Source organism: Gracilinanus agilis, chromosome 6 (genome assembly GCF_016433145.1).
Source record: "Gracilinanus agilis isolate LMUSP501 chromosome 6, AgileGrace, whole genome shotgun sequence".
Taxonomy (NCBI): domain Eukaryota; kingdom Metazoa; phylum Chordata; class Mammalia; order Didelphimorphia; family Didelphidae; genus Gracilinanus; species Gracilinanus agilis.
The window spans coordinates 241,022,006-241,043,552 of NC_058135.1; the positions used below are offsets into that span (position 1 = coordinate 241,022,006).

Genomic DNA, 21,547 nt, shown 5'->3' on the forward strand with positions numbered 1-21,547 from the left:
AGAGAGAGAGAGAGAGAGAGAGAGAGAGAGAGAGAGAGAGAGAGAGAGAGAGAGAGAGAATATACAGAGAATACAGAGAGAAACAGAGAGAGAGAGAGAGAGAGAGGGGGGGGGGGGGAAGGATACATCCATGGTGGGATGAGTTCATAGCATGCCTGTACTTGGTATGTACCTTCTCATTTCTGACTTTTGCCTGTGGCTAGATGGAGCAAGCTTCCTTTGTTTGGTAGGGGGTGTTTTCTTGCATCCTGTTTTTGCTTTGAGTCAAATGTCTCATTCTTGCCAAAGCTGGCACATAGCTCTTTGGAAAGCTTCAAGCTGACTATTGGATTAAAAAATAAAAATCCTTACTTTCTTAACTTCTGTTTTAGTATCAATTCTAAAACAGAAGAGCAGCAAGGGCTAGGCAATTGGTGTTAAGTGACTTGCCCAGGGTCACATGGCTAGAGAAAGTATCTTGAGTTCCTATTTAAACCCAGGACCTTCCACCTCTAGGCATGTTGCTCTATCTTCTGTGCTACCTGGCTGCCCCTCACTATTGGATTTGAGCACACTGCTTGGGACATAAAGATGGAACTGGTCAGGAGGATGTTATTTAGCTGCTAAGCCAGGAGGATTCCATCTATTTTATTAAATGAGTGGAGACCACCTCTTTGTTATGTTTCCGGTGCTGTGCCAGGCACTGGAAATACAAAGACAAAGCAAATCCTTGGCCTTATTGGTGCTTATTTTCTTCTGGGGAGAAACAATATGTGCACAGAAAATTCAGTCAGGGGTAATGACTGTCACAGTTCATCCTGGATTCTTTATGCAAAGTTGAAAAGCACCCTCTTCCTCCCTGTTGGGGAACTACCTGTGACACATGACCAGTTAGTTAGTCATTTGCCCCGGGATAAGGGAGTGCAGGTATCGAACACAACTCTTTCAATTCCCAAGTCCTATCCTCTTTTCACTGTACCACAGTTGAAAATATATGGACAGGCATTTCTTTGTAGGCTTCTTTCAGCATTTTTCCTGGAGAGAGCCAGCTGCAAGATGAAGACATTAAAAATGAACTTTCCCCACCTTGGTTTCTATATATTGCAGGTTGAAATTAGAAATTAAATGAGAATTTTGGGGAATTTTTTATTATCATGCAAAACCCACTTCCATATTGGTCATTATTGTAAGAGTGTATACTTACCAAACCCCAAACCCCCAAATAACATCAAGAATACACTGATGAGGGGCAGCTGGGTAGCTCAGTGGAGTGAGAGTCAGGCCTAGAGACAGGAGGTCCTAGGTTCAAACCCGGCCTCAGCCACTTCCCAGCTGTGTGACCCTGGGCAAGTCACTTAACCCCCATTGCCCACCCTTACCACTCTTCCACCTATGAGACAATACACCGAAGTACAAGGGTTTAAAAAAAAAAAAAAAAGAATACACTGATGTGACAGACAGGGTGCTTTGATCTGCATCCATCTAACTCCAACCATTTCTCTGGAGTTCACAAGGATCTTTCCAGCTTTTTCTGAACTCATCTTGTTTATCATTTCTCATAGCACAATAGTATCCCATCACCCACATGTACCACAACTTTCAGCCATTCGCCAGTGGATGGACATCCCCATAATTTCCAATTCTTTGCCACCACAAAAAGAACTGCTATAAATATTTTTGTACCCATAGGTCCTTTCCCCTTTTTTACTACCTCTTTAGGATTCAGATTAGGGGAGAGTTTTGCAGAAGCTGCAGATGACACTCAAAGGCTGGAAATGTTAACATTGACCTACATGTAGCCTGTGACCAAATACTTAACCCAAATTTTACAATAAGATGCTGTAAAGGGAAAAAAAAAAGACAAATTCATACTTCTCTGGTATGAAGGGAGAGCCAAAGTATTTTATTTGCCTTTTCCAGATTGTGGAGGTGCTGCTCCCCTAACACCGCCAATGTGGAAGGGATACCCATAAAATCCATCATTAATGGACAGAGCCCACGGGACTCTTGCTGCTGAGTGTTTCTGCTTTAAATCTCTTACGAAAAAGCCAAACACTGAAAGCCTCATGTTGTAGGGATCAAAATGCTTCTCAGACAGCTGATAAGACACTCCCCAGGAGTGTCTCCTGTACTCCTGTAGGGATGTTTTATCAGTTTTCTCCCTGGGAAGAAAGCGGAGGTGAGGATGAGGCTTACTGGGGAATGTACTGAGGCGATCTTCAAAGCCAAGCTTTTTTGGCAGCTGAGAAAGAGGAGGAGGAAAGGCTGAACACCAGATCAGTTTCATAGATTTAGAGTTGGAAAGACTTTTCAATGTCTTCCAGTTAATCATCATCATCATCATCATCATTCATAATGGTTAATAATAATAGCAACCAGCTTTGAGATTTGAAAACCACTGTCCGTGTTATCTCATTTGATCCTTACAATTCCCTTGTGAGGTATTATTATTCCTATTTTACAGATGAGGAAGCTGAGCCTGAGAGAGGTTTAGTAATTTGCCCAGTTATGCAGCTCCTACCTATCGAAGGCAAGATTAGGTCTCCCTGATACCACATGCGGTCCTCTTAGCCACTTCACCTATATACCTGTTTAAATCCCTTTATGTTACAGAAGAGACAAGATTTAGACAGAAAACGTGACTTTTCAAAGGTCACCCAGGCAGGATGAAATAGAACCAAGATTCAAACCCAAATCTTCTGATTGTCCTGGGCTCTTTTCACTGTCCCTCAATTGATAATATATGGGCAGGCATTTCTTTGTAGCTTTCCACTGGCCTTTTGCCTGGATGATTTTTCTGTACTTTTTGGTGCGTTGCCATTCCACGTCTCAATTCAATAGCTTGTGGATTGGGGAATTCAGGTAGGATCAAAGAACATGCCTTTCCAAAGCTTCCAGTCTAGAAGGCAAAGTGACATGTGGCAAGAGTTTGTCTAAGGACAGCTAGGTGCCTCAGTGCCTGGCCTAGAGAATGGGGTGGGGGGGGGAGGTCCTGGGTTCAAATCTGGCCTCAGATACTTCCCAGCTGTGTGACCCTGGGCAAGTCACTTAACCCCCATTACCTAGCTCTTTCTGCTCTTCTGCCTTAGAACCAATACACAGGATTAAGTCTAAGCCGGAAGGTAAGGGTTAGATAAGAAGGTAAGTTAGATAGTGATTGAGAGAATGGAAGAGCATTGGCTATGGAGTCAGAGGACCTGGATTCAAATTCCACTTGTGAAGCTTATTACCTTGTGACCTTGAGAAACTCACCTCACTTCTATGGACCTCAGTTTCCTCATGTGCAGTGGGTGTTACAGATGTCCTGTGAGGTCCCTTCCAGCTCAAGAGTTAGCATCCTGGTTTTTTTTTTTTCTAGATTAGTGCAGTATGAATCTAGAATGCCATTTATGGAATCAGGGTTTGAAGCCATGCTCAGTTACTCATTCTCTGTTGTTTCAGATGAAGCCAGTTCTTTATGACCCCATTTGAGATTTTCCTGGTAGAGATACTGGGGTGATTTGCCATTTCCTCATCCAACTCATTTTACAGATGAGGAAAATGAGGTAAACAGGGATAAGTGACTTGCCCAGGGTCACACCGATAGTGTCTGAGACTGGATTTGAACTCAGGAAAAGGAGTCTTCCTGACTCTCAGCCCTGAGCTCTATCCACTGAGCCACCTAGCTGCCCTCTGTGTATGTCCAGGCGAGTCACTTTCTCTCTAGCCTTTGGTTTTCTCATCTAGACAACGAGGAGATTGTAGAGGGCGACATCTAAGGAAGGCTCCCTTCTGGTTTTTTAAAGGTTCCTCTTAGCTCTGTGGTCTTATGAAGGATGACATTAGGGATGAGCAGAGAGAGAGGGACCACTCTGGAAGTGTCTGCCAATGGCTCGATGGGGGAATCTTCAAGACCCCTTTGAGCCTGGGCGTGGGAAATCCGTAAATCCTTCTGGCCTTTGAGCACCCTGTATGGAAAGTCCTTGGACAACGTAAGAGGCATCGTGCCACCCAGCCTCCTCCCCCTGGAATTTCCCTCGAACAAGAACTAACCAGCAGCAAATTGTAAGATGAATCAGTCTAGGCCTCACTCACTGTCTCCTGGATTCCCGGGTTGCTTGAGTGAGAGGACTCTGAGTATCGGGGAGGGGTATAAAGAGGTGGCGTATTCCTCAAATCTGCCTGCCTTGACCCTTTAGCAAGAGAAAGCTGTCCTGGGCTTTGGTAGAGGGAGCTGGATATGCTTGAAGACCTGGGGCAAGCCCCTCTGGGGACCATTTTAGTATTGTTTCTAAGATAGAGGAATGACAAGGGCTAGGTGGTCAGAGTTAAGTGACTTGCCCAGGATCACACACAGCTAGGAAGTATCTGAAATGAGATTTGAATCCAGGTCCTCTTGACTCCAGGCTTGGCACTTTATTTACTGTGCTACCTAACTGCCCCATTCCCTGATTTTTTTTTTTTAACCCTTACCTTCTGTCTTAGAATCAATATTGTGTATTGGTTCCCAGGCAGGAGTGGTAAGGCCTGGGCAAATAGGGGTTAAATGACTTGTCCAGGGTCACCCAGCAAGAAAGTGTCTGAGGCCAGATCTGAACCGAGGACCTCTAGATCTAGCTCTCAGGCCACCGAACCACTTAGCTGCCTCCCGCCCTGACTTTTTAATAAAGAGTATTTTCAAAAGTAGGGGTCAAGGCTGTTCTCTCTAAAAAGGCTCCTGGAAACTTCCAGTCCATCTGACACCAGCCCCTTTCCAGCCGTCCGCCGGTGAGATTCCCCAGGAGTGTGTGAGCTTCCCATCTTTCCTACCAACCTCTGGACCAAATACTTACTCTGTGCAAGACTCAGACTGTACTTAATCAGGTTGAGCAACCTGCCCTTAAAGATTCTGTAGTCCAGACCCCAAAATAACTGGGACAAAGAAGAATGTGTTAAATATGTGTCCCTTTCCTCACTGACTCGAGAGCAGAGGCATAGCTAGGCATTATTGAGGCTGGAGAAAGTGGCAGGAAAGCTGGCATAGATGGACGAGCTAGATTGATGCTAGAGAATAATAATAATAACACACTTTAAGGTTTTTAAAGCACTTTCTGCTTTAGTACCAATTCCAAATAGAAGAAGAGCAAGGGTAGGTAATTGGTGTTAAGTGACTTGCCCAGGGTCACACAGCTAGGAAGTGTCTGAGGCCAGATTTGAACCTAAGATTGCCTGACTAGATTTAGTGATCTTTCCACAATGCCACCTTGCTGCCCTGCAAAGCACTTTAAACATGCTTGATCTTCTTCATAATCCTGTGAGTATGAGCTAATCCTATCCTCATTTTATAAGTGAGGCTAAGATAAAGTGACTCGCCCAGGGTCACACAGTTAGTCAGGTAGGATTTTGACTTAGTTTTTGGAACTCAGTCCATTGTGAGCTTTGGCCAGGAGCAAGGCTGGTAGAGGAGCTCATCTCATTTAATAAATATCCTCTTTTAACCTGTAAGCTTTTTTGTAACTAGGTGCCAAGTTCAGTTGTTTCTAAGATGTTATTGTAGAATGGATCTTTCCTTTCTCCTCGTCCTCCTCCTCCTCCTCCTCCTTCTTATTAACCTTTACCTTTTGTTTTAGAAATGGCTAGGTAATTCTGCATTAGTGACTTGCCTGAGATCACAGAACTAGGAAGTATCTGAGGCCAGATTTGAACCCAGGACCTTTCCTTTAAATGTTGACCATGAGTGGGAGAGAGGTGGGCTCAGGGGGCTTCAGAGGACCCTAGGACAGACGGAGGGTGTACCTCAGTTTGTTGAGGCAGACTAGAGCGTCTTGTTCATGCCACCTCTTGTTTCTCGCCCCTTGTGGTCAATCAGGATCTTTAGTAACCAGAGGCAGAGAAAGGCCATTGCTTTGTGAGTCATGGAGTCTCAGACATAGGAGGCAAGGAGAGGAACCACAAATAAGTAACTCTGCTTGGGAAAAACAAAAGTGCTCCAAGCTATTCTTGGAAACAGCGAGATGACATCGTGTTTCTTCCAAGAAAATGCAGGAACCTTCTACGTTTCTGGGTAGTTTGTTTTATTTATATTATGATGTAAAATTCCAAAGGAGTGGCAGCTGAGCATTGGACTTGCAAGGAAAATCTGAGCAAAATGTATTCGTTTCAAAGACAGAACCCAAGAACTAGAGGGGTTTTTTTTTTGTGTGTTTTTTTCTTGGACTCGGCTCTGAAGAGCTTTTGAAGTCTTTCTCTTACAGTTCCCACCTTCCCACATTCCACTCCCCCTTGCAGATGTGTGGGACTGGAGCCGGGCTGGCTTTGTGGAGGAGACAGAGATGCTTGGGGTGTTTATGACAGGCTGCTTTGGGTTCCTTTGGTGCAAGTATCTGACAGTGGGTTGATGGGTAATTTTCATTTATTTATTTTTTTAAGCTTTTCGTTTTTATTTTGAATATTTTCCCATAGTTACATATTTTATGTTCTTTCCCTCTCCCCAAACCCCTCCAACTCCCCTTAGCTGATGCACAATTCCACTGGGTTTTACATGTATCATTGATCAAGACCCAATTCCACATTATTGATAGTTGGACTAGAGTTATCGTTTAGCGTGAACATCCCCAATAATATTCCCATCAGCCCATGTGTTCAAGCAGTTGTTTTTCCTCTGTGTTTCTCCTCCCACAGTTCTTCCTCTGAATGTGGCTGATTTTCTTTCTCATAAGTTGATGGGTAATTTTCATGGACTCTTTGAACGGTCAGTCCAAATATCCTGCTTACCTCTTTGTATTATGTGTAAAAGGATTTGGAAAAGTGTGGTGAGGAGCATCCGTCTCATGCAGACCTTCCCCAGGAACATAAAACCCTAAAGTAAGAATGAGCCAGAGTTCAACTGAGGTGCCAGTGCTAGGCTAAGGGCCACAAAGGCCGGACGCTATGAGGTCTTTTTAGAACACAGGAGTATTTCTTACTGTCACTGAAGATGGTGTGGCTCAGTGGAAGGAGGGTTGGCTGGAGAGTCTCTAATCTGCCACTTTTTATCTCTGTTGATTTGAGTAAGTCCTTTTATCCCCCTGAGACCTCATTAGTAAAATAAGGTATTTGACTTGATGACTTCCAAGTTTCCTTCCAGTTCTAAATCTAGGAACCCAGTGCCTTTTGTTGTTTTTAAATAACTTTGTAACTAGGTACTCTTGGTGCTACATCAGTCAGCTAACAAGCATTTATTTATTTGTTTCTTTGTATTTAGTAATCTTTACTCTCTGCCCTAGTAATAACTCTACTTTGAATCCAGGACCTCCTATTTCCTAGCCTGGCGCTCTATGACATGCTAGAGACACTAAACCTAGTGCTGGTCCATAACAAAGAAAGGCAATCTAATGGACCCTGTTCTCTAGGAGTTTCCATTCTAATAGCGGAGAAGTGAGGAGGAGATTCATTCTTTCTCTCTCTCTCCCCCTCTTTCTCTCTCTTCTCTTCTCTTCTCTTCTCTTTCCCCTCCCCTCCCCTCCCTCTTTGTCTGTCTCACTCAGCTCTTACTCTCAACTCTTTCTCACTTTCTCTCTCAACTCTCTCTTTACTTCTTTTTCTCTCAGCTTTCTCTTCTCCCTCCCCTTGTATTTCTCTCTTCTCTACTCTTTCACTCTCAACTTTCTCGCTCTCTCAGCTCTCTCTCCTTTTCCTTCTCTCTCTCTCTCTCTCTCTCTCTCTCTCTCTCTCTCTCTCTCTCTCAGTTGTCTCCTTCTTTTGCTCTCTTAGCTCTCTCCCCCCTTGTACCTGTCTTTGTCTGTCTCTTCCCCCTTGTCTCTGATTCTCTTTCATCTCTTTTTCTCCTTTCTATAAAATACTACACACACACACACACACACACACACACACACACACACATGTATTTACATAGATACGCATTGTATGCTGTATAAATACAAAGGAAGAGAGTTGGGGCAGAGACTGGGAAGGAGATTGAAGACCAGAAGGCCAGGCTCTCACTTGAAAGCCATCTCTTAGGATAAAGACCTTTTTAAGAGAGGAAAAAAAAGAGTTAAACAAAACTAGCCACTCTTTGGCCCAAACACTGATATTAAAAGGAAGGAGAGAAAGAATCCTATTTTATAGGTGATGAAGGCGCCATGATGAGTCCTGAGGTCAGTGCTGACCAGGGTCAGAGCCCTGTTTTGTCTTCTGGATTCCTTGTCTTGCGCTTGTTGTCTCGTTTTGCTTTTTTCATTTCCTTCTTTTAAGTTCAGACCCATGATTCCCTCTACCGATGCTGTTGGGCACAGGCTGTTTTACAGACAGAGAGCTGACCGAGAGGCACCTCCCATAGTCAGTCCCAAAGATCTGAGTCAGGGCTTGAACCGTGGTCTTCCCTGACTCCCAGCCTATCGACTTTTTGGGCCTCCCCTCCCCACCTTGCTGCCTCAGTATCCCTCTCAGAATGAAAGTAGAAAGAAAACAGACTTTTGATGTAACATTTAAAGATTCAGATTCCCAAACTTGGCTGCCAATATCCAGCTGGTGGGAGTGAGAAGCTGACAGGAGCCAATGAGCCTTGGCCAGCCGGTACAAGCTTCCACCCTGCCTTATCTCCCCTTGGTGAGAATCCTTCTCATTGCAGTCCTTTTCCTACCTGCAGCCCAAGTGTAATCTCTGACTTGCTCTGAGCCAGGCCTGCTAGTTCTCTGGCCCAGGGTACCTGGCCTCAGTTACTCCCTGGGTGGCTGGCTTTTCTTCCTTCCCTTAGCCCACCTTCCCTTAGCCCACCACCCCACGTGGAGGGAGGGCACAGCAAAAGTGGCCACATGCCTGTCCACCGGAGCCAGGAAGACAACCTGGGTTGGAGTGGGAGGTGGGCTGGAGCCTTTACCCTTTTGAAACCCACCCCCATTACAAATCCTCCTTGACTCATTGTTCTCCTGCTTTTTTAGACTTAAGAAAGTGATGGAGAAAATGATGATGATGGAGATTCAGCTTAAATATGGACCCTGCTTTTGGAAAGTCAGTTTACCAGCATGTTGCTGGGTTGTCTTAGACTCCTGTTAGCCGTGGGATCCTGAGCCTCAGTTTCCTCATCTGTAAGGACCCTGGAAATGAATGACTTGTGTCCAGAGTCACACAACTTTGAGGGGTCAGAGGCAGGAGTGGAACTCAGGCCATCTTGGTGTTGAGGCCAGCTGATTCCTCCTATATCATGCTGTGACTTATGGAAATGATGCAAAGAAAATAGCAGAACCAGGAAAGTACACATTAATAGCACTAACAGAAAAAAAAAAAGAAAAAAAAGATAAATGGCTGTGTGACCACAAATGCATGTAAAATGCATAGAAAATCCCTGCCTAGGGGTTTGGTGCAGGATCCCATCAGTGTATAGTTTTTTTTGTTTGTTTGTTTGTTTTTTAAACCCTTACCTTCCATCTTAGACTCAATACGGTGTATTGGCTCCAAGGCAGAAGAGTGGTAAGGCCTAGGCAGTGGGGGTTAAGTGACTGGTCCGGGGTCACACAGCTAGGAAGCGTCTGAGGTCAGATTTGAATCCACGACCTTTATCTTCCCACTTTCTTTTAAGAAAAAATAAATGGGAATTATGGGACAAAGAATTCCAATGGGATCTTGAAAGAGATGACTGAATGGTGTTATATTTTACACACTGAAATTGCTTAATATAAATATGAATTTTTGGTTAAGTTAGCTGTATTAATGTTCAGTGTTAAATATTTACTAAAACATCAAATATACATTATTTATTTTTTTGTTTTTTTTGGTTTGTTTTTTTTAAACCCTTGTACTTCGGTGTATTGTCTCATAGGTGGGCAATGGGGGTCAAGTGACTTGCCCAGGGTCACACAGCTGGGAAGTGGCTGAGGCCGGGTTTGAACCTAGGACCTCCTGTCTCTAGGCCTGACTCTCACTCAACTGAGCTACCCAGCTGCCCCCATTATTTTTTAAAAAAGGAATTCATGACCCGTGTAAGGCCCCCCCTTCCAAGTTAAAAGTTCATGCTAAGTCGACCTAGTTGTTTGATGCTTACTCCTTCAAAGACAAACCTGCCTTGCCTGATTAGCCTTGTTCACCCTTTCTTCCCACTTCCCTGACATATCTTACTTTGACTTTAATTCTCATCAGAGGTAGGCAGGTTGCTTTGGAGACAACATGGTTGGCTCCTTCCACCACTGATCCCTGAATGCTTGGCATAGCCAACCCGATTCAGCACATATTTGAATATGGCTTCCCATCGGAAGCTGGGGGAAGAGCATTTGAAAAAAATTATGGTAATAACAAGAGCTCACCTTATGGAGGACTTTACATGAGACCCTGTTTGGGCGTCAGACCCCCCAAGCGAGGAAGGAAGACAGTGTCATTAAGATCATGCTGCCTTCGCCAGGGATGGCAAGGATGCTCTCATGGGGAATGAGCTTTCCTTCTTAGGCTTTTGCCATGGCTTAGTCTTAGTAGCTAGTTGTGTCAGTGACTGGAACACCAGGTCTGTCCTCAGGAAGAGACGAGTTCAAATTCAGCCTCGGACACGTAGTGGCTGTGTGACCCTGGGCAAGTCACTTAACTCTGTCCACTTCTGCTTTCCCGTCTGTAAAATGAGCAAAGGAAGGAGAAAAATGGCAAACTCCTCCAGTATCTTTGACAAGAAAACCCCAAACAGGGTCATGGAGAAACAGACAAGACTGAAACAATGGAACAACCAAAATAATTCTGCATTAAAGTGATTAAACTGTTGCACATTTGTGTAATTTGCTAGATTGTAGGCTTCATGAGGACAGGGATTAATCACATCTTCATTTTTGTTAGACCAGTCCTCCCACGCTTAATCGCACAGGTCCTTTTTGGAGGCAAGTGCTGAAAAAATGATGGTTGAACCCTCATTTTACCAACCGAGGAAACTTAAGACTAAGAGGGTTTTTATCATTCGCCCAAATTCATGCAGTTAAAGAGCTATAGAGTCAGGACTCACTCAGATCTTATCTCAGAATCCTCCCTCTTTTTGTTGTATTACCAAACAGCCCCAGATCTCTGCTGGGATAGGACATGGAGGCTGAACCTCCTCACTGGTTCCCTCATCATTGAAAGGAGGAAAATAATGCCCCTGGGCATTTAGCCCCACTTGCCTGATTCTTACCACTTTACTGCCCTGGAACTTATCCTTGTATCCATTCTAAGATAGCTGGTAAGGGCTTAACAACAAAATAAAAAACAAACAAGCCCCACTCCACAGGTTTGTTGGGGGCATCAAGTGAGAAAATGTATATAAAATTTGTTTTTTTTTGGTTGAGATCTGAGATTTCAGTTGGCACAGGGGACTCTCTTACTAATACAGATCAGCTCCTATATACTTTATAGTTTTAAAATTAGCTGGGGGCTCTCAGAAGATAATTGACTGGTCCAGAGCCCCCAGATTGTATTGGAGTCAGAACTTGAACTCAAGCCTTCCTGACCTCAGTCTCCCTCTCCATTTATTATGTCACATAGCTTTTGACAGTAATACCCTTTGCAAAATTTCAAGTTTTATATAAATGTCAGTTATTTTTGCTGGTCAGAATTGATTTCATCCAGGTAGGGAAACGTATCTTACAGAATTCTCTGGGGTCCTGAGAAACTAAGTGATTTGCTCATGGCTCTGTGTGTGTGTAGGTGGGATTTGAACTCAGATCCTTGAACTCCAAAGAGGACCCTCTTTTTTTTAATCATCTTTGGGTGAAATAACTGAGAAGTTGGGATAAGACCAAGAATGCCACATAGTCAGGGGAAGGAAAACTTGGCAAAGGAGAGGTAGGTCTTGAAGAATGAGTAGGGGTATAGTGTCATGGTCTGAGAGCTAGAAAGGACCTTGGAGGCCATGGAGTATGTTCTCTTTATTTTACAGATGAGGAACTCAGTCCCAGAGATGGGAAATGACTTGCCAAGAATGACTTAGGAGTCTGGTTCTACTTTCTCCTCAGGTTGCTATCTGAGTTAGGGATTAGAACCCAAGTCTTCTAGACTCCTAGTCCAGCATGACTTGATTTAGCAAGGCAGAGAGGAGGAGAGAGAGTGTCTAGGGTAGGCTGGGGAACATCATATGAGCAGAGACATGGTATATGCTTTAGGAATGTTAAGAAAAGAGCTCGACTAGGACTGAGAGAAAATTTGGGGGAGCAGTGGGCATAAGGTAGGGAAGGTAGAGGTGAGGGCAGGTTGTATAAAGTCTTGAATACTAGGTCAAGGAGTTTGTAGGAGTAGAAGGAAAGAAAGAAAAGTAGAAGGGAGTCATTGTTGGCTCTTGACCAGGAGAGACATGAGAGAAAGGATGTTTAGGGAAGATGAACAGTGAGAGGCTACTAAAGAAAAAAGGCACAGGTTTTGCTGTGGATAGAGGGAAGACTTTCCCACTCTATAGGACTGCAGATTTTGATTTTTAAGGGTCTAGCCCAATCCCATCATTTCAACAGATGAGAAAATTGAGACCCAGAGAGGGAAAGGTGACTTGCTGAAGGTCACACAGGCAGGAAGAAACTGGCCTAGATTCCACCCCAGATCCTCTGGCTTCAGATCCAGCACACTTTCCATTGTACCCTGCCACCTCACTTCCTAATTTGGCTTTGTTTCCTGGCAGGAAATCACTTGGCCCCCCCTGGGCATCCTTGGAGAGGCTGTGGTGAACCAGAACCCTCTGGGCACCCCTCCCTCTTCCCTCTCTTGTACATAAAATATCAGCCTCCCCAGTCAAGATCTAGGCAGCCCTTAGCTCCCTCTTTTCTTTTCTGCCTTTGTCTTTTATTGTCTAACCCTTCTCAGAATGGTCACGGGAAACTGAGGAACAGACAAATATCTTTCTGTATTTGATTTTTATGACCTATTAAAAAAAAATCCTTGTACGGGTAGCAGCAGGATCCATCAGCCAGCAGGAACCTACCATGTGCCAGATACCTGTGTTAGGCACTGGGAATGCAGAGACAAAGAAGACTCCCCCAACAAAAAAAAAAGAAAGAAAGAAAGAAAAAGAAAAAGGAGCCAGTATTTTCTTAGGCATAGCCAGGATAACTCCTGACTAGATGCAAAGTATTTATTGTAGACCCTTCGGGGTTCTGTGGAGGGGCTCTCTGGGCGCTCAGCCAGGGCTCCTGTTGGCATATCCTTCTCAATGTGAGGAGTCCTACTCAGTGCGTCATATGCCAGGGATATTGACAGAGCAACATGCCTCCCGCTGACAAGGCTACCAGCTCATTTCTCTAAAATAGCTGCAATTTTGTTCTTCTGTTCGGAGAAAAGGAGCACATGCTTAGGAAATGAGAGTGAATACATTGACTTTTTTTTTTCCCCCTTTTCCTTTGAAAGTCTTTAAATGACTTGCCTAAGAAATGTCTGAGGTTAGAGAAGGACAGATAGAAGGGACGGTGGCCAAAACCCTAGGAAGTTATTTTGGTAATTTGAATGAACACTCATTACATTTTCCCCCATCAGTCTGTGCACTTGCTCCAAATAGCTCCTGGTTTGGGTTTAGGCAGCACAGACTGCATTTGCCTTTCTCCCCAGGCATATGCTCCACTCTCTGTGCCTCTGGGTTCATTGCCAGTCCCAAAGCTCCTGAAAACAGAGAGGGGTTTGTGGGCATCTCCTGTGTACTGACCCTGCAGAAGAAAGCCTTGTCCCCTGTAGCTGAGGAAGAGAGATTTCGAGATTGGGGGTGGGTAAGACGGTGGTGACGTCCTGGGCGAGCACCAGGGTAAGTGAGCCTCTCTGCATACATTCCATCGTTCCTGTCCACGATAAAGCCATGGTCATTTGACTCCTGGGCTCTGGCTTTCTCGTTTTATCTCACTCGGTGACTTGGGATGGTCTTTGGAGGCATATTGAGTGAGGTTTTAAATCTGTGCACATGTACTGGGTTTGGGAATCAGTGGCACGTGGAAAGAGCATCCTTCGGACTCTTGGGTCTTCGCTGGTCTTAACTCTGCATTCATTCCCTGCCCCTGGGACTTCGCTACGATTCAGTCTTCATTTTGTAAATGAGGCATGTGGGCTAGAGCAGTGCTTCCTAAGAGCTGATGTAAACTGGATGGTTCTACTTTAATAACTTGTAAAGAGGGAAACTTCCCTAAATTCTCCGTGTTCCAATGAATGGATTTTATGGGTGTGAATTGCTATGAATTTCTATTTTTAAAAATATGTGTTTTATATTCCCTTGCTTTTTTTTTTTTATTAAGATTATCCAGATAATGTAGATATTAGCTGGACCTGGGATTTGAATAGGAACAAAAACTGATCTTAAGATGTGCTTAGCAGATTGCACTGAAAACAGCGTATTTATAACTGGGCTTTTTCATAAACCACCACTACATCAAGCTGATCTGGGGTCTCTCTCTCTCTCTCCCTACAGGTGTAACAATTTTTCGAGTATTCCATGGTACTCTACTCAGTCCTTTTTGCTGGGCAGCTCCTGTTTAATCCTGTCTACCAACTACCAGCAGAACATGGGGGAGAATGAAGATGAGAAACAGAGCCAGGCTGGCCAGATTTTTGAGAACTTTGTCCAAGCGTCCACATGTAAAGGCACCCTGCAGGCCTTCAACATCCTCATTCGGCACCTGCAGCTGGACCCTTCAGACCACAGAAACTTCTATTCCAAGCTGAAGTCTAAGGTGACGACCTGGAAGGCCAAGGCCCTTTGGAATAAACTAGATAAGCGAGGAACCCACAAAGAGTACAAGCGAGGCAAGGCCTGCATGAACACCAGGGTAAGCGAGCCTTCTAGGCTGTCATATCCGCCATATGCATTCCTCGCTCCATCAATAATAATGACTTCAATTTTAGTGCCATGGTTGGACTTTCTGTCTTATCACACTTGGTTACTTAGAATGGTTTTGTGGGAGTCTTCTAAGACTCAGTAAAGCATATTTATGATCGAGGCCTTGCTCGATAAATATTTGTTAGATCCATCGTGAGTCAATGAATGAGAATTTATTAAGTATCTTCTATGTGCCAGCCACTGTTAGACACGAGGACACAAAGACAGAAAGGAAACAGCCTCCTTCCTTTGGTAAGCCTGATTCTGGTGGTTCTATGGTAATTAACTGAACCTGGGCCACAAGCTAATTCATTGTGGGGTGAAAGGAGGTGCTGTGATGCAGAGGAGAACCTCATTATAGGTCTGGAGGGGTTGGCCTGTCCCCCAGAGAGATCTGGTCCTCACCCCGTGAGCATGTCAAATGATGAGTATGTCAAAGTAGGCCCCAGGAGAGGTACCATGTTGACAGGACTCTTGGGAAGGCATAGTGGCTCTTATTTGTGCCCTGAGCAGACTATGCTAGTGGTGATAAAACCCAAATAAAAAGAAATCCCTGAAGTTACATATGTTGACTTAGAAAACCACAGCTTAAAATTATCTATGTTGTATTGTTTTTGTGTTGTTAAAAATTTCCCAATCACTTTTTTTCAAAATCCTTACTCTCTGTCTTAGTGAAAGCTCAGAGATAGAAAGGCAAGGGCTAGGCAAATGATTTGTCCAAGGTCACAGTCACATAACTGAGGCCAGATTTGAACCCAGGTCTTCCTAACTGGAGGTCTCTTTCCACTGTGTTATCTAGCTCCCTCCTTTCCCTTTATCCCATTAGATTTTTAAAAAACCCTTAACTTCTCTCTTAGAATCAATGCTGTGGGGGGCAGCTGGGTAGCTCAGTGGATTGAGAACCAGGCCTAGAGATGGGAGTATTGATTTTTTTTTTTAAACCCTTACCTTCCGTCTTGAAGTCAATACTGTGTATTGGCTCCAAGGCAGAAGAGTGGTAAGGGTAGGCAATGGGGGTCAAGTGACTTACTCAGGGTCATACAGCTGGGAAGTGTCTGAGGTCAGATTTGAACCCAGGACCTTCCATCTGGCTCTCAATCCATTGAACCATCTCGCTGCCCCCCATAATTAATTTTAATGAATCAACAAGAGGCAGGAGGAACAATTTAGGAGGTTCTTAGATTATTCTGAAGGAGAAATGAGGAGGACCTCAACTAAGTTGATAGCTTATAGAAGTGGGAGATATGATAAAGATAGAAATGGCAGGATTTAACTGTAGGTAGATGTGAGGTGATGGGGAGTGGGGAGGAGGGTGTAATGTAAATGTATTAAACCTGGGAGACTGGAGGAATGCCAATGCCTTTTACAGAAATAGGGAGTCTGGCCCGAAGGAAAGTTTTGAGGGAAATATAATGTGTTCGGTTTTGGACATATTTGTTGATTTTGAGATGTCTCTTGGATAGTAATACTAATTGATCTTTTCCTACTGTCTGCCACCCAGTTTAGAGGGTCTAGCTTTGACTATCAGTTGCTCACGTGTGTCTGACTCCTTCTGACCCCTTATGGGGTTTTCTTGGCAAAGATACTGGAGTGGGTTGCCATTTCCTCCTCCAGTGCATTACAACAAACAGAGGTTAAGTGACTTGCTTAAGATCATACAATTACTGAGTATCTGTGGCTGGATTTGAGCCCAGGTCTTCCTGCCCAGCATTCTCTCCCCCTGAGCCACCTACCTGTCTCCACTTCGGGCCATTGGAGGTACTTCATAGAGCAGCCCTAAAAAAAATCTCTGATCCTTCCCAGAAATATTCCCTGCTCAGCTGCCTCAGGTAGGGGACCCTCCAATGGAGCTGTCCCCATGGTTCTCACAGAGCCCCTTTGGCCTTTGGGACCCTAAGCCAGGCAAAAGCTACTTGGGCAGAAACTAGCTTTGAGTTTGGATTCAAAAAGAGCAGACGTTATTTAGACGTTGGAGGAGGTGAGTAGTCAGAGCCCTTGGAATTCCTTTTGGTGCCAGTCCCAGGACAGGGGTTTGAACTCTCCATGGCAATTTGGTCTGTTGTGTGTTTATCTGGAGAAGAGAGAATTGCTGAATCCACTGTGGGCCTTCATGTCTGCTTCCCACATCTCATGGGAGGCGGTGATGGATGGCTTCCCTGAGAGCTTAGCACAGACTGTGCCGGGCACATAGCATTCACTCAACTCATACTTTGATCAGCCTCACATGCTCCCAGTGGGCTAAGCAGTGCCCATGGGTGGTGCGGGCTGATTGATCTTACGAAGCTTACGAAGGAGAAAAGAAGAAATGGGTGGAAGGGGCATATTCCTTCCTTCCTTCCTTCCTTCCTTCCTTCCTTCCTTCCTTCCTTCCTTCTTTTCATCTACTTTATAGACATTTCCCATTTTCATCCTGCCCTTTCTTATCTCTCTGCTCATGCCTATCCCCCATTCCTGGAAGATTCTTTTCTTCCCATTCCTTTGGCCTCTCAATTTCTGACTTATTGTCAGAGGAGACCTGGATTAGAATCTTGGGGTTGACATTTCCTAGCTGCTGGACCATGGGTCAATCACTTTACCTTTGTTGTGAGTTTTATCATCTGTGAAATGGAGACAGTCAAAATGCTTTTACTTCTATCCTACCACCAATGGTATTCTTGTTGTCTCCCTTCAAGACCTCATTCAGGGGTACAGCTAAGTGACTCAGTGGATGGAGAGCCAGGCATAGAGATGGGAAGTGCTGGGTTCCAATGTGGCCTCAAATATGTCCTAGCTGTGTGACCTTGGGCAAGTCACTTAACCATTGCCTAGTCCTTACTGCTCTTCTGCCTTGGTATGGATACTTATCCATTCTAAGGTATAAAGGAAGGGCTTAAAAAACTAGAAAAAGCCTCATTTAGGTGGTACCTCTTCTAGGAAGTCTCTTATGAGATGAAGTTGATGTCTCCCACCTCATCTTGCAAAGAACTCTCCCTTACACTTATCACTCTCCTTTCTTTTTGTGTCACACTCACGTCCATGTCTTTCCCCCCCCCCTTCGATTTCAAGCCCCTGAAATCAGGCTTCGTGTCATCTTCTATCTCTGTAACTCTCCCAGCACTTAATAGCCCGGATTCCAGTATTCCCTGGGAACTCCATTTTCCAAAGCATGTTACATCACCTCAATAAGTTACATTTTTAAAAACAATTTTGAAAGCCTGCGGAATTCTGATCAACTCAGTGACCTCAGAGGAGTGATGACAAAGTATGTCATTTACGTCTTGGCAGGGAGGGGATGCAGAATGGGGCTGGTGTCTTTTTCAGACATGGGCAGTATGTTGAGTTGTTTTTCTTGACCATATTCATTTATTACCAGGGAGGGCTTCTAGTAGGGTGAAGAATGAATTAGTAGGGAAACAAAAGAAATGCAAAAGAAAGAAAGAAAGAAAAAAGCCTCAGTAAATGTTTAAAAAGTATATCTTGGACATAAAGGACCTAAAAAAAGCAAAATGTAAATATAAAGAACGCTGTAAATTTACAAGGAATAAACATAGCCCTAAAGAAAAGATGCAAGATGGTGCCTTTCTCTAGTCATTTATGGAAGTGAGGATGGGGCCATGTTGTGAAACACACTAGATTGTCAGGGTTTTTTTTTTTTTAATATATTGATTAGTGATTCTTTTCTTTCCTTTATTCTTTTAAAAACACTTGTACATAGAATGGCTCTCTGGGAGGAGAACATCAGGAGGAAATTTAGGTGCCATAAGAACAAGATATCAATAAAACTTACCCCCCAAAAAGATGGAAGAAAACTTAAAACTGAAAAGATTGTGTTCCTATCATGTTGGATATAATATATACTTTAAAATATACATAATACGTTCACAGTTTTATATACAGTCTACTCTTTTTGCTTTTCATATAGAAATACTTGTGTTGATGATGTATATTGTTACTCAACCCTTTGTGATCCCATTTTGGGTTTTCTTAGCAAAGATACTGGAGTGGTTTTCCATTTCCTTCTGCAGCTCATTTGACAGATGAGGAAACTGAGGCAAACAGGGTTAAGTGACTTGCTCAGGGTCACACCACTAGTAAGTATCTGAGGCCTGATCCGCTGCCATTTGCTGTCTCTGATGACTTTTAGGTTCACAATAAAAATGAAAGATTTAGAAATTTAAAAACGGGTAACATAGCTAGTTTTAGTTGCCTAAAGTTCAGAGAGGTTAAGTAGATTGCCCACTGCTCAGTAAATGTCAGAGCCCAGGTTTCAATTCCAAGACCAGTCTTCTTCCCACCCCACAAGGCTCTAAGCTCTCGGACCCACAAAGTAGGCACTCCATAAACATCTGTGGAAAATGAAATGTCAAAATGAAGCAAATGAAGGGAGCCGCAAAAGAGGAAGGGAGGAGCTGAAAGGCATCCATGCAGTAGGGAGTGGAGGGGAACCACCCACAGTGCCCTTGGATGCCCACCCCTGTGCTGTGGCCCTGCACCATAAAAAAGTCCCCACCCTGGGGAGCATCAGATGGGAGGGAGGGAGGGAGGAGAGAGCAGGAGAAGAAGCCCTTCCCCCCCCCCCCCCCCATCCTGTCTCAGTTGGAAAAGCCATAAACTTTTATTGTTCCAAACTCCCGACTCTGGCCGAAGCCGTTTGTGTTTATGGCTGATTGACTGGCTTTGAGAAATTTGTTTTACATTTACTCTGAAAGACCCATAGGTCACTTGAGGGAACCCAGATGGAGTTAATTCTCTAACATTGGAGGATTTTTTTTCACAAGCTCCTGTTGCCTAATTCCATTCCTTCTCCCCTATGCATTGGGGCAGAGGGATGTTAGACTTTTGGGGGGCCCAAAGAACAGCGATTCAAAAGTGGGGAGGGCTTAGGGAAAAAGAGCTAAATAAAAATCCTGTGGCCATGGTTCTTCTTCTCTGACTCCTTCCATGGAGGAGCATTTCCTGGATCTCAAACCAGGTCAGGAGGAGTGGAACTGGTTAATGGGAGGCACCTGGAGTGCCTGTGGGTTGGAAGGGAAGAATTTGTTTGCCAGGGTGGAGTTGGCAGAGTTTGGGTGAAGGCACTGCTGGGTGGCTCTGTTTGAACTTGAGTGAAGCCCAGGTTAGGTGGCCTCTTTACCTTGAGTGCTAGGTAATAATAATGGCTAGTATTTCTAGAGCCTTCCCAAGTTTGCAAAGCATTTTACAGATATCTCATCTTATCCTCATAACAATCCTGGGAGATAGGCGCTGTTATTTCCTCCATTTTACAGGTGAGAAAACTGAGGCAAAAAAGGGTATAAGTGACTTGCCTGGGATCACACAACTAGTAAGGCTAAATTTGACCTGAAGTCTTCCTGACCCCAGATTCACAGTAAGAGCACGTCTTCCCTGGACCCCTTTCTTGGCTCCTTCCTCACCCAGAACTCATCCTATTAAACAGATCACTTATCAGACCTCTCTCAAGTGATCTCCTTAAGATCAATGCTGTTGAGTTGGATGGATTTGGGAGATTCTGTATTGCAGGGGTTCTAGACTACTACTAGGAAATGCCAAAAGAAAGGCCCCAAATCCCTAATCCTACATCGATTCTTCTTTATTTTGAAAAAATTGTATTTTTATTATCTTGCAAAGCCCACTTCCATATTGATCATTATTTTAAAAAGCACATCCAACACAACCAAAACCCCAAATGAAAATGTAAACAAACACACTAAAGTGAAAGATAGTGTGCTTTTATCTCACATCCATTGGGCTCCAACAGTTCTTTCTCTGGTGGAGAGCATTCCCTGTCATAAGTCTTTCAGGATGGTCCCAGCTCATTGCATTGCTGAGAGCAGCCAAGTTTTCACAGATAATCATAGTCTCCTGTGTTCTCCTGGTTCTGCTTATTTCACTCTGCATCAGTTCCTGTAGATCTTTGCAGCTTTTTCTGAAATTATCTTGCTTATTGTTTCTTATAGCCCCCATATCAATTCTAAGGCAGAAAAGGGGTAAGGGTTATGCAGTTGGGGAGAGGTGATTTGCCCAGGGTCACACAGCTAAGAAGCCAGATTTTAATCTAGGTCTTCCTGGACTCCAGGAATGGGGTTCTGTCCACTGTGTCTCCTAGTTTCCCCTACATCTTCTTAATGTTTTTAAATCATGGAAGGAAAATGCTCAATTTCAAAAAATATTAGTGAAACTAGAGAAGTATTTTTCCCCCTTTCAATCATGGACTCTAGGTTAATCTTATCTAATTTTAACTCATTCATTTTACGGATAAGGAAACTGATGCCAGAAAGATTATGTGATTTACTCAGGACTTGCTGGAGTGAGTTAGTGTATTGCGAAATGTTCAGTATAAGCATTTAGGCCTCAGAAATTGGCAAACACCATTAATTAGGGTTTGGTTTATTATTCTGTTGATCCATCTAGACTTAAGAAAGTGATGGAGAAAATGTGACTAATGGAGACTCAAAGTGGGCTTAAGAATAGGTGACAGTCAAGACTGAACACAAGTGTTTGGGCTCAAAATTGTGCTCTTCCTATTCTACTGGACCTAATTTTGATAATTGATAGCAAACGAAGAGAGGTAAGTTGGCATGGTTGGCAGCCAAGTTATTGTCCCAAGAGTCAGGACGACTTGACTGTGACACATAGTAATTGTTGGATCCTAGGCAGACTGGGGACATTACCTCCATGCCCCAGGCAACTCTCTGAGACTTTAAGGTGCCCAGCCAAGACTAATCTGCATTGGCAGAGGGACTTCCTCATTAGCAGTTCCCTATACCATTGAAAAAAAACCAAAAACAACAACAAAAAAAAGTCATCAAAACTAACATCTATGCAAATGCTCTGAGGTCTGCAAAATGGTTCATACCCATTATC

The 21,547-nt window shown here is 43.9% G+C and overlaps 1 protein-coding gene across 1 annotated transcript in view; it reads left to right on the top strand.

Annotated features, from left to right (window-relative positions):
* Positions 1-21,547, top strand: part of MICAL2 (microtubule associated monooxygenase, calponin and LIM domain containing 2) — a 278,713-nt gene that overhangs the window by 54,409 nt on the left and 202,757 nt on the right. Inside the window, exon 2 of the mRNA XM_044681829.1 lies at positions 14,297-14,654. Within this exon, the coding sequence (XP_044537764.1) occupies positions 14,391-14,654 (264 nt within the window). The 5' untranslated portion in view covers positions 14,297-14,390. The remainder of the gene's footprint in view (positions 1-14,296; positions 14,655-21,547) is intronic.